The sequence below is a fragment of the Tursiops truncatus genome, chromosome 9, assembly GCF_011762595.2.
Source record: "Tursiops truncatus isolate mTurTru1 chromosome 9, mTurTru1.mat.Y, whole genome shotgun sequence".
NCBI classification, from domain to species: Eukaryota; Metazoa; Chordata; class Mammalia; order Artiodactyla; family Delphinidae; genus Tursiops; species Tursiops truncatus.
In genome coordinates, this window is record NC_047042.1 from 76,627,190 (window position 1) to 76,645,785 (window position 18,596).

Genomic DNA, 18,596 nt, shown 5'->3' on the forward strand with positions numbered 1-18,596 from the left:
TTAGTTACATGGATGTGTATTTCCTGCCGAAATGGCAGCTTTATATGTTGTAAATTAAAATATGCAGCAATATATTGACAATTGTGCTATTTCAGCAGTCAGATTAGTTGAATTCTGTTCTCAATTAGTTATGTTTAACTTGTAAGGTTATTATAATAAATTATACAGTAAAAGTCTTAACTGGAAAAAAGAATCTAAATCAGAATAATGATCAATTTGTGGATTTGATATCCTGGATATTTATTATGTTGTGTGAAATGCTACACTTCCATGTGAATTTTGAGTGGTCTTGTTTTAGTATTCATGCATGTATATTCATGATATTTTACAAGGTTCCTGGTGAAAATTACAGGGCTGTATTTAAGGTGGTATTTTAATGTAAATGCTATGTTTTTTATGAATTGTTAAATATTTTAGTATCATATAGAAAAAATAGATTTTCTAAGTTCAGAATGGACAAAGAAAGAATATTCTTTTTCTCAAAATAAGCTAAAGAAATGTTTCCCTGACCATCCTGGTCTCATTCTATTTCCTTTCAATTTTATTTAAAAGGCAAAGCAATAATTTGTGAAAAAGAGCAAACCATGGAAAATGACTCTGATCTAATATTAAAATCAAGGCTAAACATTTAACTGTGACCCTTAAAATTTAACAAAATTACTATTTACTGAATGAGAGACTCCAAAATGACAAATGAACAAACACAGTGCTTATTTAAGAGTGGTTTACCATTCTTTAGCATCCACTGATGAGAATAACCTGAAAAATAGACACTTATCCTTTTTTTTTTTTTTTTTTGCGGTACGCGGGTCTCTCAGCACTGTGGCCTCTCCCGCTGCGGAGCACAGGCTCCGGACGCACAGGCTCAGCGCCCATGGCTCACGGGCCCAGCCGCTCCGCGGCATGTGGGACCTTCCCGGACCGGGACACAAGCCCATGTCCCCTGCATCGGCAGGCGGACTCTCAACCACTGTGCCACCAGGGAAGCCCTAGACACTTATTCTTATGCCTTTTTTCGCAAAGTAAATCTATTTTATCTGCATTGAAAATAAGCACTCTTTCTTAAAACATGAAGACTGCAGTTTCCATTAATGACCATTTTTTTCCTATCAACTAGAAAACTTTTCGTAATTAACTTACCAACCGATTGTGAGAACCAGGGAGACTTTAATTCACAAATACATGACTACTATTCAGCCATTAGCACCACCCCGTAACCCCCGCATGCCTGAGCAAGAACTCCCAACTCCCAAGCTGTGTCTTTGGTTTCTTCTTTTCAGTCTCCCTGGCATCACCATGGAAGCCATCCATGAATGTCTCACCTGTTTTACTGGTTGACTGCCTAGCTTTGGCCCATTTCCTTCCCAGTCCCCATCGTAGTATAGGTAGCAGCATGGTGCTCCTGGAAATACACGTTCTGGGGCCCAAACACTTCTATCCAGTTTAGGCTATTGTGCCTTCATGGTTTAGGGCTCCTTATGGTGCAGGTAACAAAAAAAAGCAACCCAGACTGACAAACATTAAAGGAAATGTACTGACTCAGTGGCTGAAAAGTCTAGAGTTGTGACCGATTCAGGTGAAGTTTGATCCAAAAGCTCACACCATGTTCCCAGGGCTCATGTCTCTCCATCTCCAGCCTAAAGAGGCTGGCTTCTGTGAAGTTGTCTTCGACTGCAGGCTCCACAGGGCTCTGTGCCAACCCCCCCAATACCCTAGTCTCAGCAGCTCTGGGCTCTCGGCTTTTCTCATCAACATGGCTGCCACACTTCCTTCCAGATCTAACATTCTCCTACTACTCATTCTAAGGAAAGGGAGAGATTCTTTTTTTTTTTTTTGGTTACTCACACAAGAGAGAGGGCAAACTTATTTCTCAGAATGCCCAGCAAAAGTCATCATTGGCTCTGATTGGTTAATGTGCCTATCCCTGAGCCAATCACAATGGCCATTGGGGACTGGGGTTGGATGATAAATACACTGATCATTTTAAAGCAATCAAGACCCGTGCTGGGACATGGCAGTGGGGTTCATTCCAACTAAACCCACATAGTTTGAGAATAGGAATGAGTCCACAGAGAAAAACCAGGCAGTTATGTTACCATAAAGGGTCCTCTATACTGGACAGTCCCCAGTTCTAGTGATGTGTTTAGGAAACAGCTTTCTGGTATCACATGGATCAGGCTCACTGCCAGACAATCACTGTGGGTAAAAAGTGCCTTGATTTGTTTAAATGCCCTTTATGATGATAAAAGGGGAGGGGAGTTACACTCTAGTGTATTAATTTTCAATTTAGGAGTTCAACATTTTGTAAACTGGGAACTGCTTAACAGAGGCAATGGTTAGAGGCAATGATGATTATCTTGAAACATGATCAAGAAAAACGTATCAAACAGCATTATCTGTAATCTCTGGATAAGGAAGTTGGTTAATTAAAGCATTTCCCTGATAATAATACTTTACACAACACAAAAACACTTCAATTTGTTTGAATACAAATAACGGCCTTATTTCCTTATTCATGATTGGGGTGATAGTTGGTTTTGTTGGTGGTGGTTTTTTGTTTGTTTGTTTTTTAAGGAACTATGATAGTTATACTAAGAATACAATGGAATTGAACTATGTAAGTGAGGTGCTATGACCCCATTTTGCAGATTTGTAACCACATGATATTCACAGTAAATATTTTAGAAACACTTTCATTTTTTGAAGTACTGTCAGTACTGATGTGTTTAGTTTTACTTAAGATGTGGAACCAGAAGAGCTTTTCATCCAAATATTATAGGCAATTTGGTGAGCTGCCGGTATTTTTTTGCATCACCTTCCAAAGGCCATCAAATACTGAGGAATTAAACCCACCATTTGGAGACAGTCAGTTATCCAGAACACTATAATACACTTAGCTGACTTGAAGGAAGAAAGATTCAAATTGTATCTCCAGGAACCATGTATACTCGGCAAGACAAGACTCTCCTAAAAAAAAAAAAAAAAAGACAAGACTTTCTTAAGGGAAGTTGGCTAAGATCCTTGATTTATTTTTAAATTTCAGTTTCAGTATAGACCAGATGTGACAAGTCATAACATTTCTTGGAGTAGGATAATGAGGTAAACTGAGAAGGACAAATATGTGGCCCAGCATGAAAGGGAACACAGCGGTGCACCAAGGACTCAACACCTCTGAAAAAGAAAATAATGTTAGCAAACACTTAGATAGCACTTACTATGTACCAGGCATTGTTCTAAGTAAATCGTATATGTTAAGACATTCGATCCTCACGATAACCTCATAAAGTAGGTGCTATTATTGTGGTCCTTAGTGTATAGAAACAGACACAGTAATGGTGAGGTAAGTAGCTGGCCCAGGTCACAAAGAACAGACTAGCTTCAGAGACTGTGCCCTTAACCATCATATCGTTATTGCGTCTCTCACAGAAACAAAATAGTACAGAGTTTACAGTATACCATTTAAAGGGTTTGGGGATTTGTAAACATAATGACAGCTATAGGCTGTTCCTCCCTGGTTTGATTATATAAACTTGGTTGAGAAGCTGGAGAGAAGTGATGGGAAAACTGAGGTCTTAGAATTCACCATGAAATGTAATTAAACTACACTGCCTCTTGATTTCTAAACTCTAAATGATTTAAACTGCCTTCTATTTTAGATCACAATGTGGCTAACAGTTGGATTATGCTTCAAGAGCCTAACAATCATTCCAAAAGGAAATAACTAGGGGTGAAGATCAAACTAATTTAGTGCGACATTAAATAAATACTTACATCCTTTTGATTGTTGTGCTTACAGCCAATTGTTACATAAGGTGTTATTTTTAATAGATGGATGAAATTTACCGTTGGTAATAGTTTACATCCACATCCAAAGAAAAACCAGTAGAGATGGTTTGCATGATTAAAATCTCTTGAAACAAAATCATGCTAGAAAGAGCAGCCTCTCCCACTTGTTGTAAAGGGAGAGTAATAATAAATGTGGGCCAAGTCAACACAAAGTTTCACATGTGACTTTTAAATTTGCAGAAAGAAATGAAAGCATCTGATTTGTGTGTGAGAATTAGAAGAGCAGGGAGAACGGGGATATAGGGCTGCCTGTTTCCCTCTGTTAAACTGCCATTCTGAACCCTAGGGGTGATTCACCTCCAAAGAGGCCAGGAAGCCTTCTCTTCTGCATGTCAGTAACAGCCTTCTGTGATCATGGCTCATATCCACCCCGCCGTGTTTAGCCAAGAAAAAGGAAGGGTGGCCCGTTATAGAACCTAATTACTCTTTTTTTTTTTTTTTTGCGGTACACGGGGTGGCCTCTCCCGTTGCGGAGCACAGGCTCCGGACACGCAGGCTCAGCGGCCATGGCTCACGGGCCCAGTCACTCTGCGGCATGTGGGATCTTCCCGGACCGGGGCACGAACCCGTGTCCCCTGGCATCGGCAGGCGGACTCTCAACCACTGCGCCACCAGGGAAGCCCCTAATTACTCTTTGATAAAAGAGGAATATCACTAAATTTAACTGCATATTTAAACACACCTGAACTCTTCGTAACCAAGGAAAAGTGTAAATAAAATGTAAGTCAATAATTACCTATTTATTTCTAGTACATAATCTATACTTTTAAAAAATGTTTAAAAAATTTTGTCAGTTGTATTGTTTTTATATTTCCCCCAGCTTTATTGAGATATAATTGACATATAACACTGTGTAAGTTTAAAGTCTTACCCATTTTAATTGCTTGACCTCAAACTCCCTGGCAAACAACTCATTTTTCCTCCACACAAGGCTCTATGCAAGCAAGGCAAGAAATAGCCTATGGTACGACAGCAAGATGGGAAAACTGAAAAAGTAAACGTGATAAATCCTCTTTAACATGCCTGATATTTAATGGGTCCAGGCTTAACACTTTTACAGGCTGAAAGATAAATTTCTGAGAAAAAATTCTCCCCTCTGCTAGCTTAAACACTTTTTCTTCACCCAAATCACTTCTTGAGAAACTACACTCTAAAATTTTTTGACTTAATATATTAACTACAATGTCAGAATTTCAATTGCCACAGTGCCTGTAACTGTGCCCATCCCACAATCCCAGTGCTGTAGAACTGTAGGGAAACTTCTCCAGGGTATTTTCGTAACGGGATTTGTTTTTCTTCATAATGGGATTTTAACAGTTCCACAAGAATTGGCTCTTAACCCCATTCCCAGGCCAAAAGTTTCAGATTTCCATAGGAGTTGAAGTGTCACCTCATTTACTGATCTTAAATCCCAGGTTCTCTCCCTGAGGGAGAACAGAAAGTCACCAGGGAAAGGTGCACTCCCCTCGGTCAAGGGCACACGGGCTCATTCCTCACACCTCAGGATATCCTCACCAACCACTCTTCTTCTTCCACCCAGGGCCTCCCCATGAGAATCACAACCCTCAGGGACCACTGAGACCACAGTCTTTCCCAAGACTGAACATATTTCTACCCCTCAGCATCGTTTGCTTTCACTTCTCCTCTGCTCAGAGCTTGGACCTGAAAGACATTTTCTTTGAAATTCATTTCTATTCTTGTCAAACGAAGCACACAGTACTTCTCTAATCAGGTTCCCTCTACACGGGGGTGCAGAGAAGCCAATTTCCAGGTCCGCCATCTCATTCCACTGGTGACGCAGAAGGCTAAGACCCTGCAAAGAATTCCTTGCACCAGTACTGAGCTTGTTCATCTGATCAGGTGACATCCAAGCAGTACCAACAGCACCTGCGTGGAAGGTAGACAAGCAGGACTGCATATGAACACATAATGCATTGCTGAAAATGTGTTTGAAAGTCCAATGAATACATTTCAAATAACAGACTTATAAGGGAAGTGTTGATCCTAGAGACCAAAAAGAGGCTTCAAAGTTCTCATTCAAAATTCTTCTTTTGCCCAGGCACCCCTGCTGATAGGTAGGAACCTTCACAGACCCTCTGAGCAAGAAGCAAATGCTGGGGTGCAAGGGGGTCAGCCAAGTCTCAGTATCTTCTCTGACCTGATGGCCGCCCCACCCTGCCACGTGCAGGAGTTGGGTGGAGAGTTTGGAGGTTTTCGTGTGCTCTCTGGGGCTGGGGCTTCAGCAGAGTGTCCTATGAGACTCAGCTGCTGCCACAGGAAGGAATCAGAAAACACCCCCTGCCTCTGACTGAAGTCACATAACTTCACATACTTGTGGGGGGCCAGCAAGTGAAACTATATCATGTGATCATTTGAAATGCTAGCTGCATGGACATACACAAAAGCTTGAATTCTGCACATGAAAGGGAGTTCAGCGTCAGAGTGGAAGGGTTGGTAGTATATAGTCAGGGGCCTGGAGGTTAAGGAGAACCTCTGGTGAATAGCGGTAGCCTCTCTCATGATCTTACTACCCTAGTCATTTAATGGCTCCCTTCTGGCTTGGTGTCTTGGTCTGCTCGGGCTGCTATAACGAAACACCGCAGACAGGGTGGCTTATGAAGAGCACAGTTATTTCTTACAGTTCTGGAGACTGGGAAGTCCAAGATCAAGGTGTCAATAGACTCGGTGTCTGGAAATGGCCTGCTTCCTGGTTCGCAGATGGCCATCTTCTCACTGCGTCCTCACATGGCAGAGAAGCCCAGCCAGGGAGCTCTCTGGGGTCTGCTTGATAAGGGCAATAATCCCGTTCAGGAGGGCTTCACCCTCATGACTTAATCACCTCCAAAAGGCCCCATCTCCAAATACCATCACGTTGGGGATTAGGTTTCAACGTGTGAATTCTGAGGGGACACAAATATTCAGACCATAACACTTGGTATGATGGGGTTGGAAAGCTAGAGGCTGACTTAACTTTCCTCTATGGCTAAAACATTACTAGAATGCAAAAGACATAGCAATACTAGAAATGCTAACAGCTGCATTTAAAGAGTAGTTTGTGTCAGGCATTTTGGTAAACACCACAAATACATAGTTCTATCCCAGTTTTACAGGAGACGATACTGACTTTCTCAAGGTCCTCATGTAGCTGATGGTGGAACAGAGACACATACTCAGGCAGGTCTGTGTACTCTTAGCCAGTAGGCTACCCTGTCGAATTACAGAATTCTCTCCTCTTTAAGATTTTAGGCCCTGCTCCTCTCTGGTTATCAAGTGAAACAATATGGGATGATTATACGGAACATTAGAAGCTTGCAGGTTCATAAATCAATTTTCCCTAATAAAGGGAGTATCTTTTGCCAATTGAGTTTCAACTTGTTCTTTCAATTGTCAATACACTCAGGTGGTAGGCATGATTTCTGCAGAGCTGAACAGGGAGCTTAGCGATGGCGGCCCGCTGTACCTGTGAACCAGCTGTACTGGGAAGACTGTCTTCGCTGTGTTAACGTTTGCTTATAAACTACCCATGGAACAAACCCAAGAGAAACCTCTCTTCTGTCTCTACCCAAAGGGCTGGCAGTCCCTCTTCCTTTCTGAGCACTCCTAGAAGAGTCATCTTAGTGTGGAAAGTGTTTCCTTAATACAGCTGCCCTCCAGTACTCTGCCCCTCACTGGACTGGAGGAAGGTTCTGGGACAGGACATCTCTTAGATTCCAGATGGGCTTTCACCAGGCTGGCTACACCATCCTTTGCTGCTCCCTGATACTCCCAGGCCAGGCCTGCCTGCTTTTTGCTCCATCTAACTTCACTGGAACCTCAAGGAAGGAGATGGGGACAATAGTAGAGGCTGAGGCCAGGCTGAGGGAGCTTTGAGGGAAACAGAGATAAGCCATTGGCATGTGCCAATCAAAAACCAAGTCTACAACAGAAAAATCATCCTGGGAAGAGACAGCCAAAGAACGCTTCTGAGGAATGCTTTAGAAAAAGTAAGATCTGGTACTTCATTCTACAACTCCTAATTTACATGCACTTATTGCTGTCAAAGGCCCAGGTGAAGAGGTTAAGTGGCAAATCATTTTCCTGATCAACACGAGCAATTATTTTTCCCTTTCATATTCATTTTTTAAACTATTGTAAATGCATTTCCACTTTCAACTGCTCTACTAACTGAACATAGCACATTTCTCATTCTTTCATTTAAGAATGGGAAGTGTCAATGAAACTGAATTAAACTATCATCTTTTGGGGGGTCAACCTATTTATAATTTGTATACACTAAATATAAAAGTGCATTTCAGGCTAAAGGCATTGAGCTTCGTCGGGCAAAAAATGATAAAATATCAGCTAATTCATTTCAAAACAAATACAATATAGAAAGAACAGTGATAACCTTTAATTAAAGTCAAGAATATACAGATTCTGGCTCAATTTTCCTTTCATTTCCCCATATCACTTATTTTCCTACTGTCTTTGCTGAATTTTAACAGGCCTATTATAATATACTTGTCCTGGGACAGCCTCTATGATTACAAATAAAAAATACACATCCATAAGTCCTTAAACACCATTTAAAAAACCAAAGTGTCAATGCCAAATTTTTGATTTTAATGAAAATTCTGAACATTAAATGACACTGCTGCATTTACAATGCTGATTTTTAAAAGCTATCTGAAAATAAAATACAGTAAAATTATTGCTTCCAAAGTTATGTTGACATAATGTATACAAGGCAGAATTGAAACAATAGCAAACTGCATGAAGGCAGTTACATAACCAATCTTTATACCTCCTTTTGGCATTTTATACACCTCTACAAAGCTATCATGTTATAGTCCTTATCCTGAAAGGGATGTCCTGCCGTCTAGATACTTAAATTCTATCCATGTTAAGATATCTCCTGAGGATATTAGTGTGTTTACCCATAGGAATGACTTTAATTTTGCATGTTAAGCAGTACAATACACACTTGACAAACCTCAGTGTGAAGTTCTACAGGCATATATTACTTTGCCAGATAATACAAAAAAAAATTCACAATGCAAAACCAAGAGTATTTATTCTCATTATTTTTTAAAAAAGCAACACTTACTTCACAATCCCTGGAACTGTAAAATAGCCATTCTTTTAATTTACAGAATTGAGGGAAGTATTTTAAATGTCAAAACACACATGCTGAACGTGATTTAGCGTATCAGCCCCAAAAACCTGAAAAGTTTACAAAAATTGTTTAGATGTGTAAGGTGCATTTATTCATGAATTACATTCAGTTTGAGGGAAGAAACAGTACCCCCAAACTCACTGATATTTAAGAAATAGCTGAATAACTTCCACCTTGGTTTACAGCAAAATAAAAAATACTGCTTTTAGTTTTTCTTATATAAGTCATCTAAAATTTAGATCCAAAATTGAACTGCTGCCTTTTACTGGGAATAGAAGTTTGATTGTTACATTTTTTATGTTCCAGTTTAAGATACTTCACACACAATAGTTAATGCCCTAAAAATATTTTAAAAACTTGAGTCATTTTGTGAACATCTGAAGTTAAGAAAAGGTAGATCTCTTATATTTTTATGTAGAATTGGGTATAAAGTCATTGTGTGTCAAATAAAATTATTTTTTTAAACAGTATCAGTCCCAATCAGTAATCAGGACCTTTCTAAATATGTCGTTAACTTTTCGGGCAAAAATTACTCTTACGAAGTTAGATGAAGGTAAATACAGAATTTCTTGGTTTACAATCCAAAATTATTGTGACATTAAAACATGCCTCTTTCAAAACCACTTGGTCATTGCTGATGACACTTAAATAAGGAAAACTTAGGCCAGTATTGCTCTAACTATACTGACATGCTGTCCTGAATGACCTACCAAGGCTGGGGAAGGGACTTGGCCTGGTTCCTCAGCTCTGCGGAGTTGCCCGCCCCCCCCACCCACAGTCTTACTCTATAGCTTATGCAAAATCAACTCATGCACACTATTAACTCAAAATCCAGCAAGCTACAGCCCTGATGCATCTACATTCATATATTTCCTCTTTACTGTGTACATTAAACGAAGAATTCTGTTGTGCTTTTCACATATTTGATACAAGTTTTCATATTTTATTTCTAGGTTTCTTGGGATGGAAAGAGAAAGACTAAGAAAAGAAATACAACAGGGGAGTCAGACTGTAAAGTAACATTACACACACAACTAGCCCAATATCTTTTTAATTTAAAAGATACTATCATCAAAAGGCCATATATATATATAAAAGAAAACAAAGTCTCCTCCCTAAAACCCATATTATTCCAAGATAGATTTTTCACAGCGACTAGTATATATATCAATACATTTTTCAAATCTGTTCAGTTATCCATTGTGTAATGCTTTTAGAATTAAAAGATGCCATTATCATCGTAGTCTGAACATTGTACCATTAGGGAGATGTGCTTAGAAATGGTTCAGTGATTTGCTCATTATGATGACTATTTACAAAGATGTCTATTTACGTTAGCAATAAATAATCCTGATATCAAAAGAGATAATGGTCATGCACACACCGAGATGGCTGCATGCTCTTAAAATATTTACATGTAGTTTTTCGGTTAGGGCTTTCCCATTAGCAAGTGAAAGTATGGTGCCTTCAATTTTCTCCACATCAGTCTTGCTTCTGGGGGATGCATCCTTCCATTTCTACAACTTCAGGCCATCCTTCATATTTGTTTGTGTCCTTATTGTTCTTTATGTGCTGTTGGAACACAATCATAGTATACAGTTTTTAGAATTTTAGCGAACTGCATATCTGCAATAGCATACTTATGCGTACTCACTTCAGTAACACTTCTATCAACATGTAAATTATTGTTCAATATATTAAATGAGCAACACTTGGCATCTGGCATGTAGTAGCAGACCCTCAAAGAACAGCTGAAAGAACAAAACACTGCAGATGGTCTTTAAAGGATCACTTGTTAGTCAAAAGTAGGTTTACATTCTACCAAGTTCTAAAGTATTTCTAAACTTAATTGATTACAGCAACAAAAGTTCAATTAAAGTCTTTAATAACCAACTTCCTAAAAGGCTTAAGATAAAACTAATCATATGCCAATGCATTGTCATGTAGGAAAAAAATTTTCATGCAGAATTGACTATTTTTAAGCTTAAAATCAAAATAGTGCCACGGTTATTTCAAATACTTGATTACCAAGAACCTATGAAAAACACATGAACATATTTAATGTCTGCTTTATCTAAGTTTCAAATAACTGGGATAGGAATAGGCACTGCATGATTTCACACAATTGCTTTTGTCCATTAATTAGGAAAGCCTAAGACACTAACCTGTTCAAAAGGGCTTTTTGTCTTAATGCCTTTTCCACCACAGAAGACCCAGTTGTCTCTAAAACCAAGATGAGTAATAGATGTACTCCCCAATTCAGCAATGAGCTGCCGGGCCTCATCATTGAGTCTTAAAGAGGGAGGAAAAGAATAATTCAATAAATGTAGTGCCCTGTATGTTATTTAAGTAATACTGATACAGTTAGGATACTTAACATACAACCATGAAATAAATGAGAGAGAATGCTGGCTTAGATAAGAGAACATAAAAAAAATTTTTTATCAGAGTAACATTCCTACTATTTGAGTTTTTTTTTTTTAATGAATTTTTTTTTTTTTTTTTGGCTGCATGGGGTCCTTGTTGCTGTGCACGGGCTTTCTCTACTTGCGGCGAGCAGGGGCTACTCTTCGTTGTGGTGCGTGGGTTTCTCATTGCGGTGGTTTCTCTTACTGTGGAGCCTGGGCCCAAGAGCATGAGGGCTTCAGTAGTTGTGGCTCGCAGGGTCTAGAGTGCAGGCTCAGTAGTTGTGGTGCACGGACTTAGTTGCTCCGAGGCATGTGGGATCTTCCTGGACCAGGGATCGAACCTGAGTCCCCTACATTGGCAGGCGGATTCTTAACCATTGTGCCACCAGGGAAGTCCTATTTGAATTCTTTAGTGATGAAAGCCATGAAATCTAGAAATTAATTTCAAGTTCATGCTATTTAGAAGTACCTTTTAGGTGTCTTTATTTCACAACAATTCATTTTCATTTACATCCATCAAATAAATAAGAGAAATTGTAGTCAGCAGGTGCCTATTCAGGTTAATCCAAGATCTTAAGCAACCAACATCTTTGTAAAATTAAAAATCACTTTGAATCTCCACTAAACCCTTTGTAAATTACAGTTGAATAGAATAAAGGTAAATGTTGATAGAAATTTGGATGTTTCTAACACCAGATGTTTTATTTAAAAGAAAATGAATTTTGAGAATAGGGATATAAATTCTACTTCAGAGACAACTGCCAAGTGGTTATTTAATAAAAATGAAAATATTAACCACATAGTGGCTAAGAAAGGGCAGTGACAAAAGGCAACTGCTAGGGAAACAGCTAACTGAAAGATGCCTTTAAGGAATTTTGTGAGTGATTTTGTGAGTGATTCTCCACCTCTCCTCTGTCTCAAAAGGGAGAAGAAATTCAGAAGATACGTGCTGGTTGTAGAGCCAAAAAAAAAAAAAAAAAACACAAAAAGATAACTAAGGGACACCTGTGCAGGTATCTGGCCAGTAAGTCCTCTATATCACCCCAAAGATGGCATTTATAGGTCAATTAGAGAGGTCTGTTCTTCTAAAATCTGAGGCAAGGCAAGTTTTATATTTGCAAGTAAGTGGAGGATCACTGGCTGCAAAGTAGCAGGAGGGCCAGTGGAAGGCGCCTGTTTATCCTGCAGCCTTCTTTGAAGCACCCCATGCTAATATCAGCTGGCTCCTTTAATGGATAAATGAAAGAAACATGAGGCGCAACAGTTCTAATGTAACTTACTTGAAGATAAACGGGATATTTTATGTTAAAAAAAGCTTCATAAAACAGGAAAGAGCTACAATGTTATTAGCCTTCCACAATTATACAAACCACATCCATGGGGCAGTGGAGCTGTTTTAACCATAGCTTGGGCACTGCTGTCCTCCTGGGGGAAGTTCACGAGAATCAGTGAGAAAATCAGGGGCAGCCCTGGAATATTTAGCCTTTCAGACTCATCTATATAAAGCGATGTCTTTATAATCAAGGGAAATAAAAATAAATGAAATGGCTGTGGGACCAGTGAAGTCTCAGTCTCTGAAGATTTTGAGACCTTCACAGAGAACCACATGTACCCACGTCTGGCTTTCTCCCCAAAGTCTGTCTGTAGCTGTGCTTCCTGTACCCGTCCTTACATGAATTAGCTATCACTTCCATTCGTCTGCTCATTTGATAAGCAACTTGTATGTTAGAGGGACATTCCCAGAAAGTATTGTCTGAACCCTGTTTTCTTGTTTCTAAATCATGTTAGGATGTCATGGATCTGCAGACCATCATATTCTACTCCTTAGTTTATCCAAATGTTTTATTTCTGGCTTAATTAGAATATTTTACTTGCATCATCAGTACTAGTAGTGAGTTTTGCTGCTTTATCGAGAACAAATGGTGTTGAAGTACAGAGGTCAGGCTTACTGGGCAGCGTAATGACAACCTCCTGGAGGAAAGCCTCAGGGCTTGATTCAGTTACATCTCAGAAAAATCACAAATTGCATCTCACAGGCTTCGGGTTGCTCATGAATGTTAGGTTCACAAATGCCAAGAGATTGCTTCATACACAAAAACTGCTTGCAAGGTAGGTGGTTATCCAAACGCAGGCCTGGCCCCCAGCCAGAAGTACATAAATTTTTTTCTTATCTAAAAATTTTTACATCAATTAACTATATTGAAGGGCAGTCATTTTTCCTTCTGTACTTCTAAATTTCAGAAGTGGTCATTTTGATTGGTATGAATAAACTACGCCAATTTAGCCAAAGATCTAGAAGCAACTTGAAACAGCTTTGCATTTTGATCCCGTTAATCTTTCCTTACTTTTCAATGAGAACACCCTTAGGTCCTGTGCAGAAAAGGGTTACTAAAACGCCTTAGAAAGCCCTAACAGCAAGACTGGTCCTTGGCTGGCATCTGGAAACTTGGATTTGGGGAGGCTCCCCCCATTCACAGACCTGATCAGAATGATTCACTGTGTCTAAACTGTACAAACAATACAGTTTATGCTCAACACCTACTTTCTGTCTGGGAGCCTGGAATTTGGGGATATGTAAGGCGGAGGGTGCCTCCATGACCAGCTCCCAGTAAAAACCCTGGGCCATGAGTCTCTAATAACCTTCCCTAGTGGACAGCATTTCATAGTCTTGTCACAATTTGTTGCTGGAGGAATTAAGCATGTCCTGTGTCACTCCACTTGGGAGAGGAACTCGAGCCTGGCTTCCTCCAGACTTTGCTCTCTGCTAGCTCCCCTTTGCTGATTCTGCTTTGTACCCTTTTGCTGCAGCAAATCATAGCAGTGAGTGAGCAGGTCTGTATGCTGGGTCCTGTGACTCCTCCCAGTGAATCATCAAACCTGGGGGTGGTCTTGGGCAGCCCTGCCGCATGTCCCTATGTATATCTAACTATAGATTTAGAACAAGACAACTTTCTCAATAATTTCTAAAGTTTTCTAATCTGCCTATGTAGAATCTAGGGGATTTTTATTATTCCTTTTTGATATCTTTTATGTAAGTAAAAGATGATTTCATGCTTTAAAAAGAAGTTTAAAACCATGCAACACAGCCAATATTTTGAGCATTTGATACAGTAGGTATCAAAATGCCCCACTTCTTTAAAAGGCAGTGTAGTGTAACTAATATATTTATACATAGCATTAATTTTGGAGATACAACTGACCCTTGAACAACATGGGTTTGAACTCCCTGAGTCCACTTACATTGTGTGATGGGTTCAAACTGAGAAAAGGAAGTGTGCAAAAATACAAGGCACATCATGTTACTAATGACAAAACTTTTAATACTACTACCAGGAAGACCTGAGTGCTCAAAATGAGATGTGACTCATACAACTACTGAAGGCCACAGAGAGAACTTTGCTACCAAGTACAAATAATGAAGGGACCCACTGTTTCACAAGAATGATATAATATCAAGATCAAAGCACAACTGTCTTTTCCAGGGAGGCAAACACTCTTCGGTCAACATAAAAAGGGAAAAGTAGTTCAGGAATGTCCATATTAAGTGCTTTAAAATAAATTTAAGCCTCCAGGCCCACACATGTCACACACTTAAATTCTTAAGGAACTTATTAATAAAGTCTTCAAGGTTGTGTCAGTTATTTTAGAAGCATCATGGAAAATGAAGATGCTAAGACATTAAAAGTTAGTTAAATATTCCAGTTTTCAAAAAAGACAAGGAAAATTTTAAAAACAATGGTCCAATCAAACTAATTCTAACTCCTAGCAAATTCTAGAATGGAGCAGAAATTTTAGAATGGATCTCCTGTGAGTATTACACAAAGAAGAAGAAAAGAAAGAGAGGGAGGGCTTCCCTGGTGGCGCAGTGGTTAAGAATCCACCTACCAACGCAGGGGACATGGGTTCGAGCTCTGGTCCGGGAAGATCCCACATGCTGTGGAGCAACTAAGCCTGTGCGCCACAACTACTGAGCCTGCGCTCTAGAGCCCATGAGCCACAGCTACTGAGCCCGTGAGCCACAACTACTGAAGCCCGCGCGCCTAGGGCCTGTGCTCTGCAACAAGAGAAGCCACCACAATGAGAAGGCTGTGCACCGCAACGAAGAGTAGCCCCTGCTCGCTGCAACTAGAGAAAGCCCGTGCGCAGCAACAAAGACCCAACGCGGCCAAAAATTTAACAAAAAAAAAAAAGAGAGAGGGAGTAGCTGGAAGGAGGCAGGAATAAATAAAGCCAAGTTAACACCATCTCATATATTTCAGATTTAGAAGAGGTTTGGGGGCAGTAGATCAGGGTATTATAATTAGCATCGTTCATGAATTTCAAGTGAGTATCTGATGGTCTCAGAAAATAAAACAATTAAACAGCAACTGAATGGTATGGCTCTTAGGATACAGTGGAAACTGTCTGAAAAGTAGGTCTGCAGTTGATGACTAGATGAATCCCTTGGAGGCGGCCTCCAGCTGGTGGCACACTGCCTGTGGTAAACATGTTTGTCAATGACTTAGATTTAGACACCTGAAAGACTCTGGAGAGAGTATGAAGCCTGGGCCATGGAAACCTCATAGGACAAATGTCAGAATCGAGACCAAGTGGGCCAATAACAGCAAAATTAAATTTAACAAGGATATATGAATATAAAGTCCTTCATTCACATTAAACAAAAGCAAGTTCTGAAATGGGGAGGAAGACCTGACTTGGCAGTGGTTTAAAAAAAAAAAAAAATCTGAGATCAAATGAGAAGATCTGAGAATTTAAGTTGACCAAAAATGTGACGTGACTGCCAAAAGAAAACGAATGCAACACTAGTCTCCATGAATATTAAACGTAATTTCTCAAACATGGTGAGCTACCATCTCCATTGTACCCTGTACTGGCCAGACCACATCTGGGAACACTATGTCCAACTTGGGGCACCATTTTAAGAGAGACAATAATCACCTAGAGAATGCCCAAGAAATCCAACCAGGAGGGTAAAATGACCTGGAAACGTAACATGATAAAAGGTTAAAAGAGCCATTACAGCTTTAAAGAGTGTTCACGGAACACACTTCGGGAAATGCCATTAAAAAATGCTACTGAAGAATATTATTGTCAGAGAAAACTATATAGTTGTTAAAAACAGAACATAAATGAGTATAACAAACTTCATGTACAACGTGATTCTAATTTCACAACAATGTATCACAATAAATACAAGAAAGAAGAAAGCAAAATAAAAAAATGTTAATGGTGTTCATCTGAAAGTTGGATTATTTTGCTCTATATTATAAATGTTTTCATTGAAAATGTATTTCTTATATTATTATAAATTATAACTCTGAAAAGTTGCATAAATTTTTAAGTTTACATACTTGGTTGCTCCATCATCATATGTTCCCATTAAGACTATTGTTCCATCTTGTATGGCCTTCAGAAACTCAATAAATGGGGCCACATCTGAAAAAAAAAAAGGGTTGAGGGTTGGTTTTTTGGGGTTTTTTTTAAATGACTGAGTAAACATCATGATAATCTCTCAATAGTAATATAAAAATGAAGTTCTTGTAAATCAATAATTTCTAACGTAGAGTAACCAAAAGAAAGACAAATCTTATGAACAGGTTAAAAATTAAGTTTCCCATCAACTTAAAATTTCCCAATCCTGATTCATCCTGTACGTTTTTTATACTGATATTCCAGGGGCTAAATGAAAAAACCATAGCAAAGTCATATTAAAGCATGACTTATGATTTAAAGTAAGAAATTTAGGGGAGCAGGAGAAAGGCTCATGGACTCCCTGAGTACATGGCAAATTGTTTGCACAGATACTTTTCTAAAAATGAAGACAGAGAACTTTTATTTAATGCACAAAAGGATCTGTAATTTAAAAAAAATTATATAAATATGTATACATTTGACCCTTGAACACTTATACGCAGATGGTTTTTCAATAAGTACTACAGTACCACATAACCCACACTTGGTTGAATCTGCGGATGCATAACTGCAGATATGGAGGTCAAATTATGGAACTTGAGCATATGCAGATTATGGGTTATCCGTGGAGGGTCCTGGAACCAGTCCCCTGCAGATACAAGGGACAACTGTATACACACACACACTGATTTAAAGAAACTCCTGGGCATATCTACTTACTATAAACTAGGGGAAGGAATGTAGGTTAGTTATCACTAAAAGCCAAACTAATTAAGGTAAATATTGCAGTCTTTACCTGCTTCATCTAGTATATCAAGATTCAGAAGGGCTTAAACACCACTTCAGTGACAATAAACTGATGATGCCAAAGAGGCTGATCAGGTACTGCAAATTATTCTACATCTTGAACTCCTTACGTCAGGTTTCCTTACAGCCCCCAAGTCTAATACTACTTCAAAACTGGGTTCCTTCAAATCTACTCAGTTTCTTTCCACAGCAAAGATTCCAAAGATTTTCTCTAACTGAATTCTATCTTAAAATAATAGCATTTTTAATTCAGAAAAAATGTAACAGAGCAGCTAACAAATCACTTCAATTTAAATCCAAAGATGGCAGTAATTTACAACTTCTTCTTAATTTGAGGAGTATTTTTAGCAGTAGTTAATCCACCTGAGATGAAATACCAGAGCTTCTGGTCACATGAGTGATTTCGACAATAGTTTCATAAGAGTTATTCCATGCAATAAATTTTGGTAGAACCAATTACGCCTTTAGTATCTAAAACTGATGGTACATTTTAAGTTTACACAGTTTTGACAGCTATGCAAAGTTCTTCTGATCTCATTTAAAAAATAAATAATAATGCATTATCTCATTACAAGCTGAAGAAATATTAGAAAAGCTGAATGGTCTGAAAACAAGATAAATTTCAGGAAGCCTAACAACTGCTGGCTTCCAGGGAATATACAAAGCGGATGAGAATGCGGAGGTGCGGGGGAGAGCCTCGACTTAGAAAAGAATCAGAAGCTAAATCAGTGCTGGCCTTCCTTCTCTCAGGCACATCCTTCTTCGAGGTGCCAGTTCCTTCCCTCTGCATGCTGGTGACTAACTTCCACCTGCTCCTTGAGGAACTTCCAACTTAGGAAGATCATCTGTGGATTGTTCTTAGTCCAGTAAACCAGAAAGGAAATTCCATTCCTTCTCTCAAATATTCATCTACTTGAATAATCATCCTGGTTATAAACTTAGTTTTGAGACTGAAAAATCATATGAAA

At 39.0% G+C, this 18,596-nt stretch overlaps 1 protein-coding gene across 6 annotated transcripts in view; it reads right to left on the reverse strand.

The window, feature by feature from the left end:
• Positions 1-64: 64 nt before the first annotated feature.
• FAM3C (FAM3 metabolism regulating signaling molecule C) overlaps positions 65-18,596 on the reverse strand; it is a 56,280-nt gene continuing 37,748 nt past the window's right edge. For 2 of the 6 annotated variants that reach the window (XM_004318393.4, XM_073809874.1), the window contains 3 exons: positions 16,761-16,845; positions 11,167-11,293; positions 8,428-10,573 (listed from right to left, as the gene is read on the reverse strand). In XM_004318393.4, coding sequence (XP_004318441.1) covers positions 10,484-10,573; positions 11,167-11,293; positions 16,761-16,845 — 302 coding nt within the window. In that variant the 3' untranslated portion in view covers positions 8,428-10,483. Of the gene's footprint in view, positions 2,968-3,007; positions 6,747-8,427; positions 10,574-11,166; positions 11,294-16,760; positions 16,846-18,596 lie in introns of those variants that run through there. The other 4 variants (XR_012334052.1, XR_012334049.1, XR_012334051.1 and 1 more) reach the window with 4 other exon arrangements.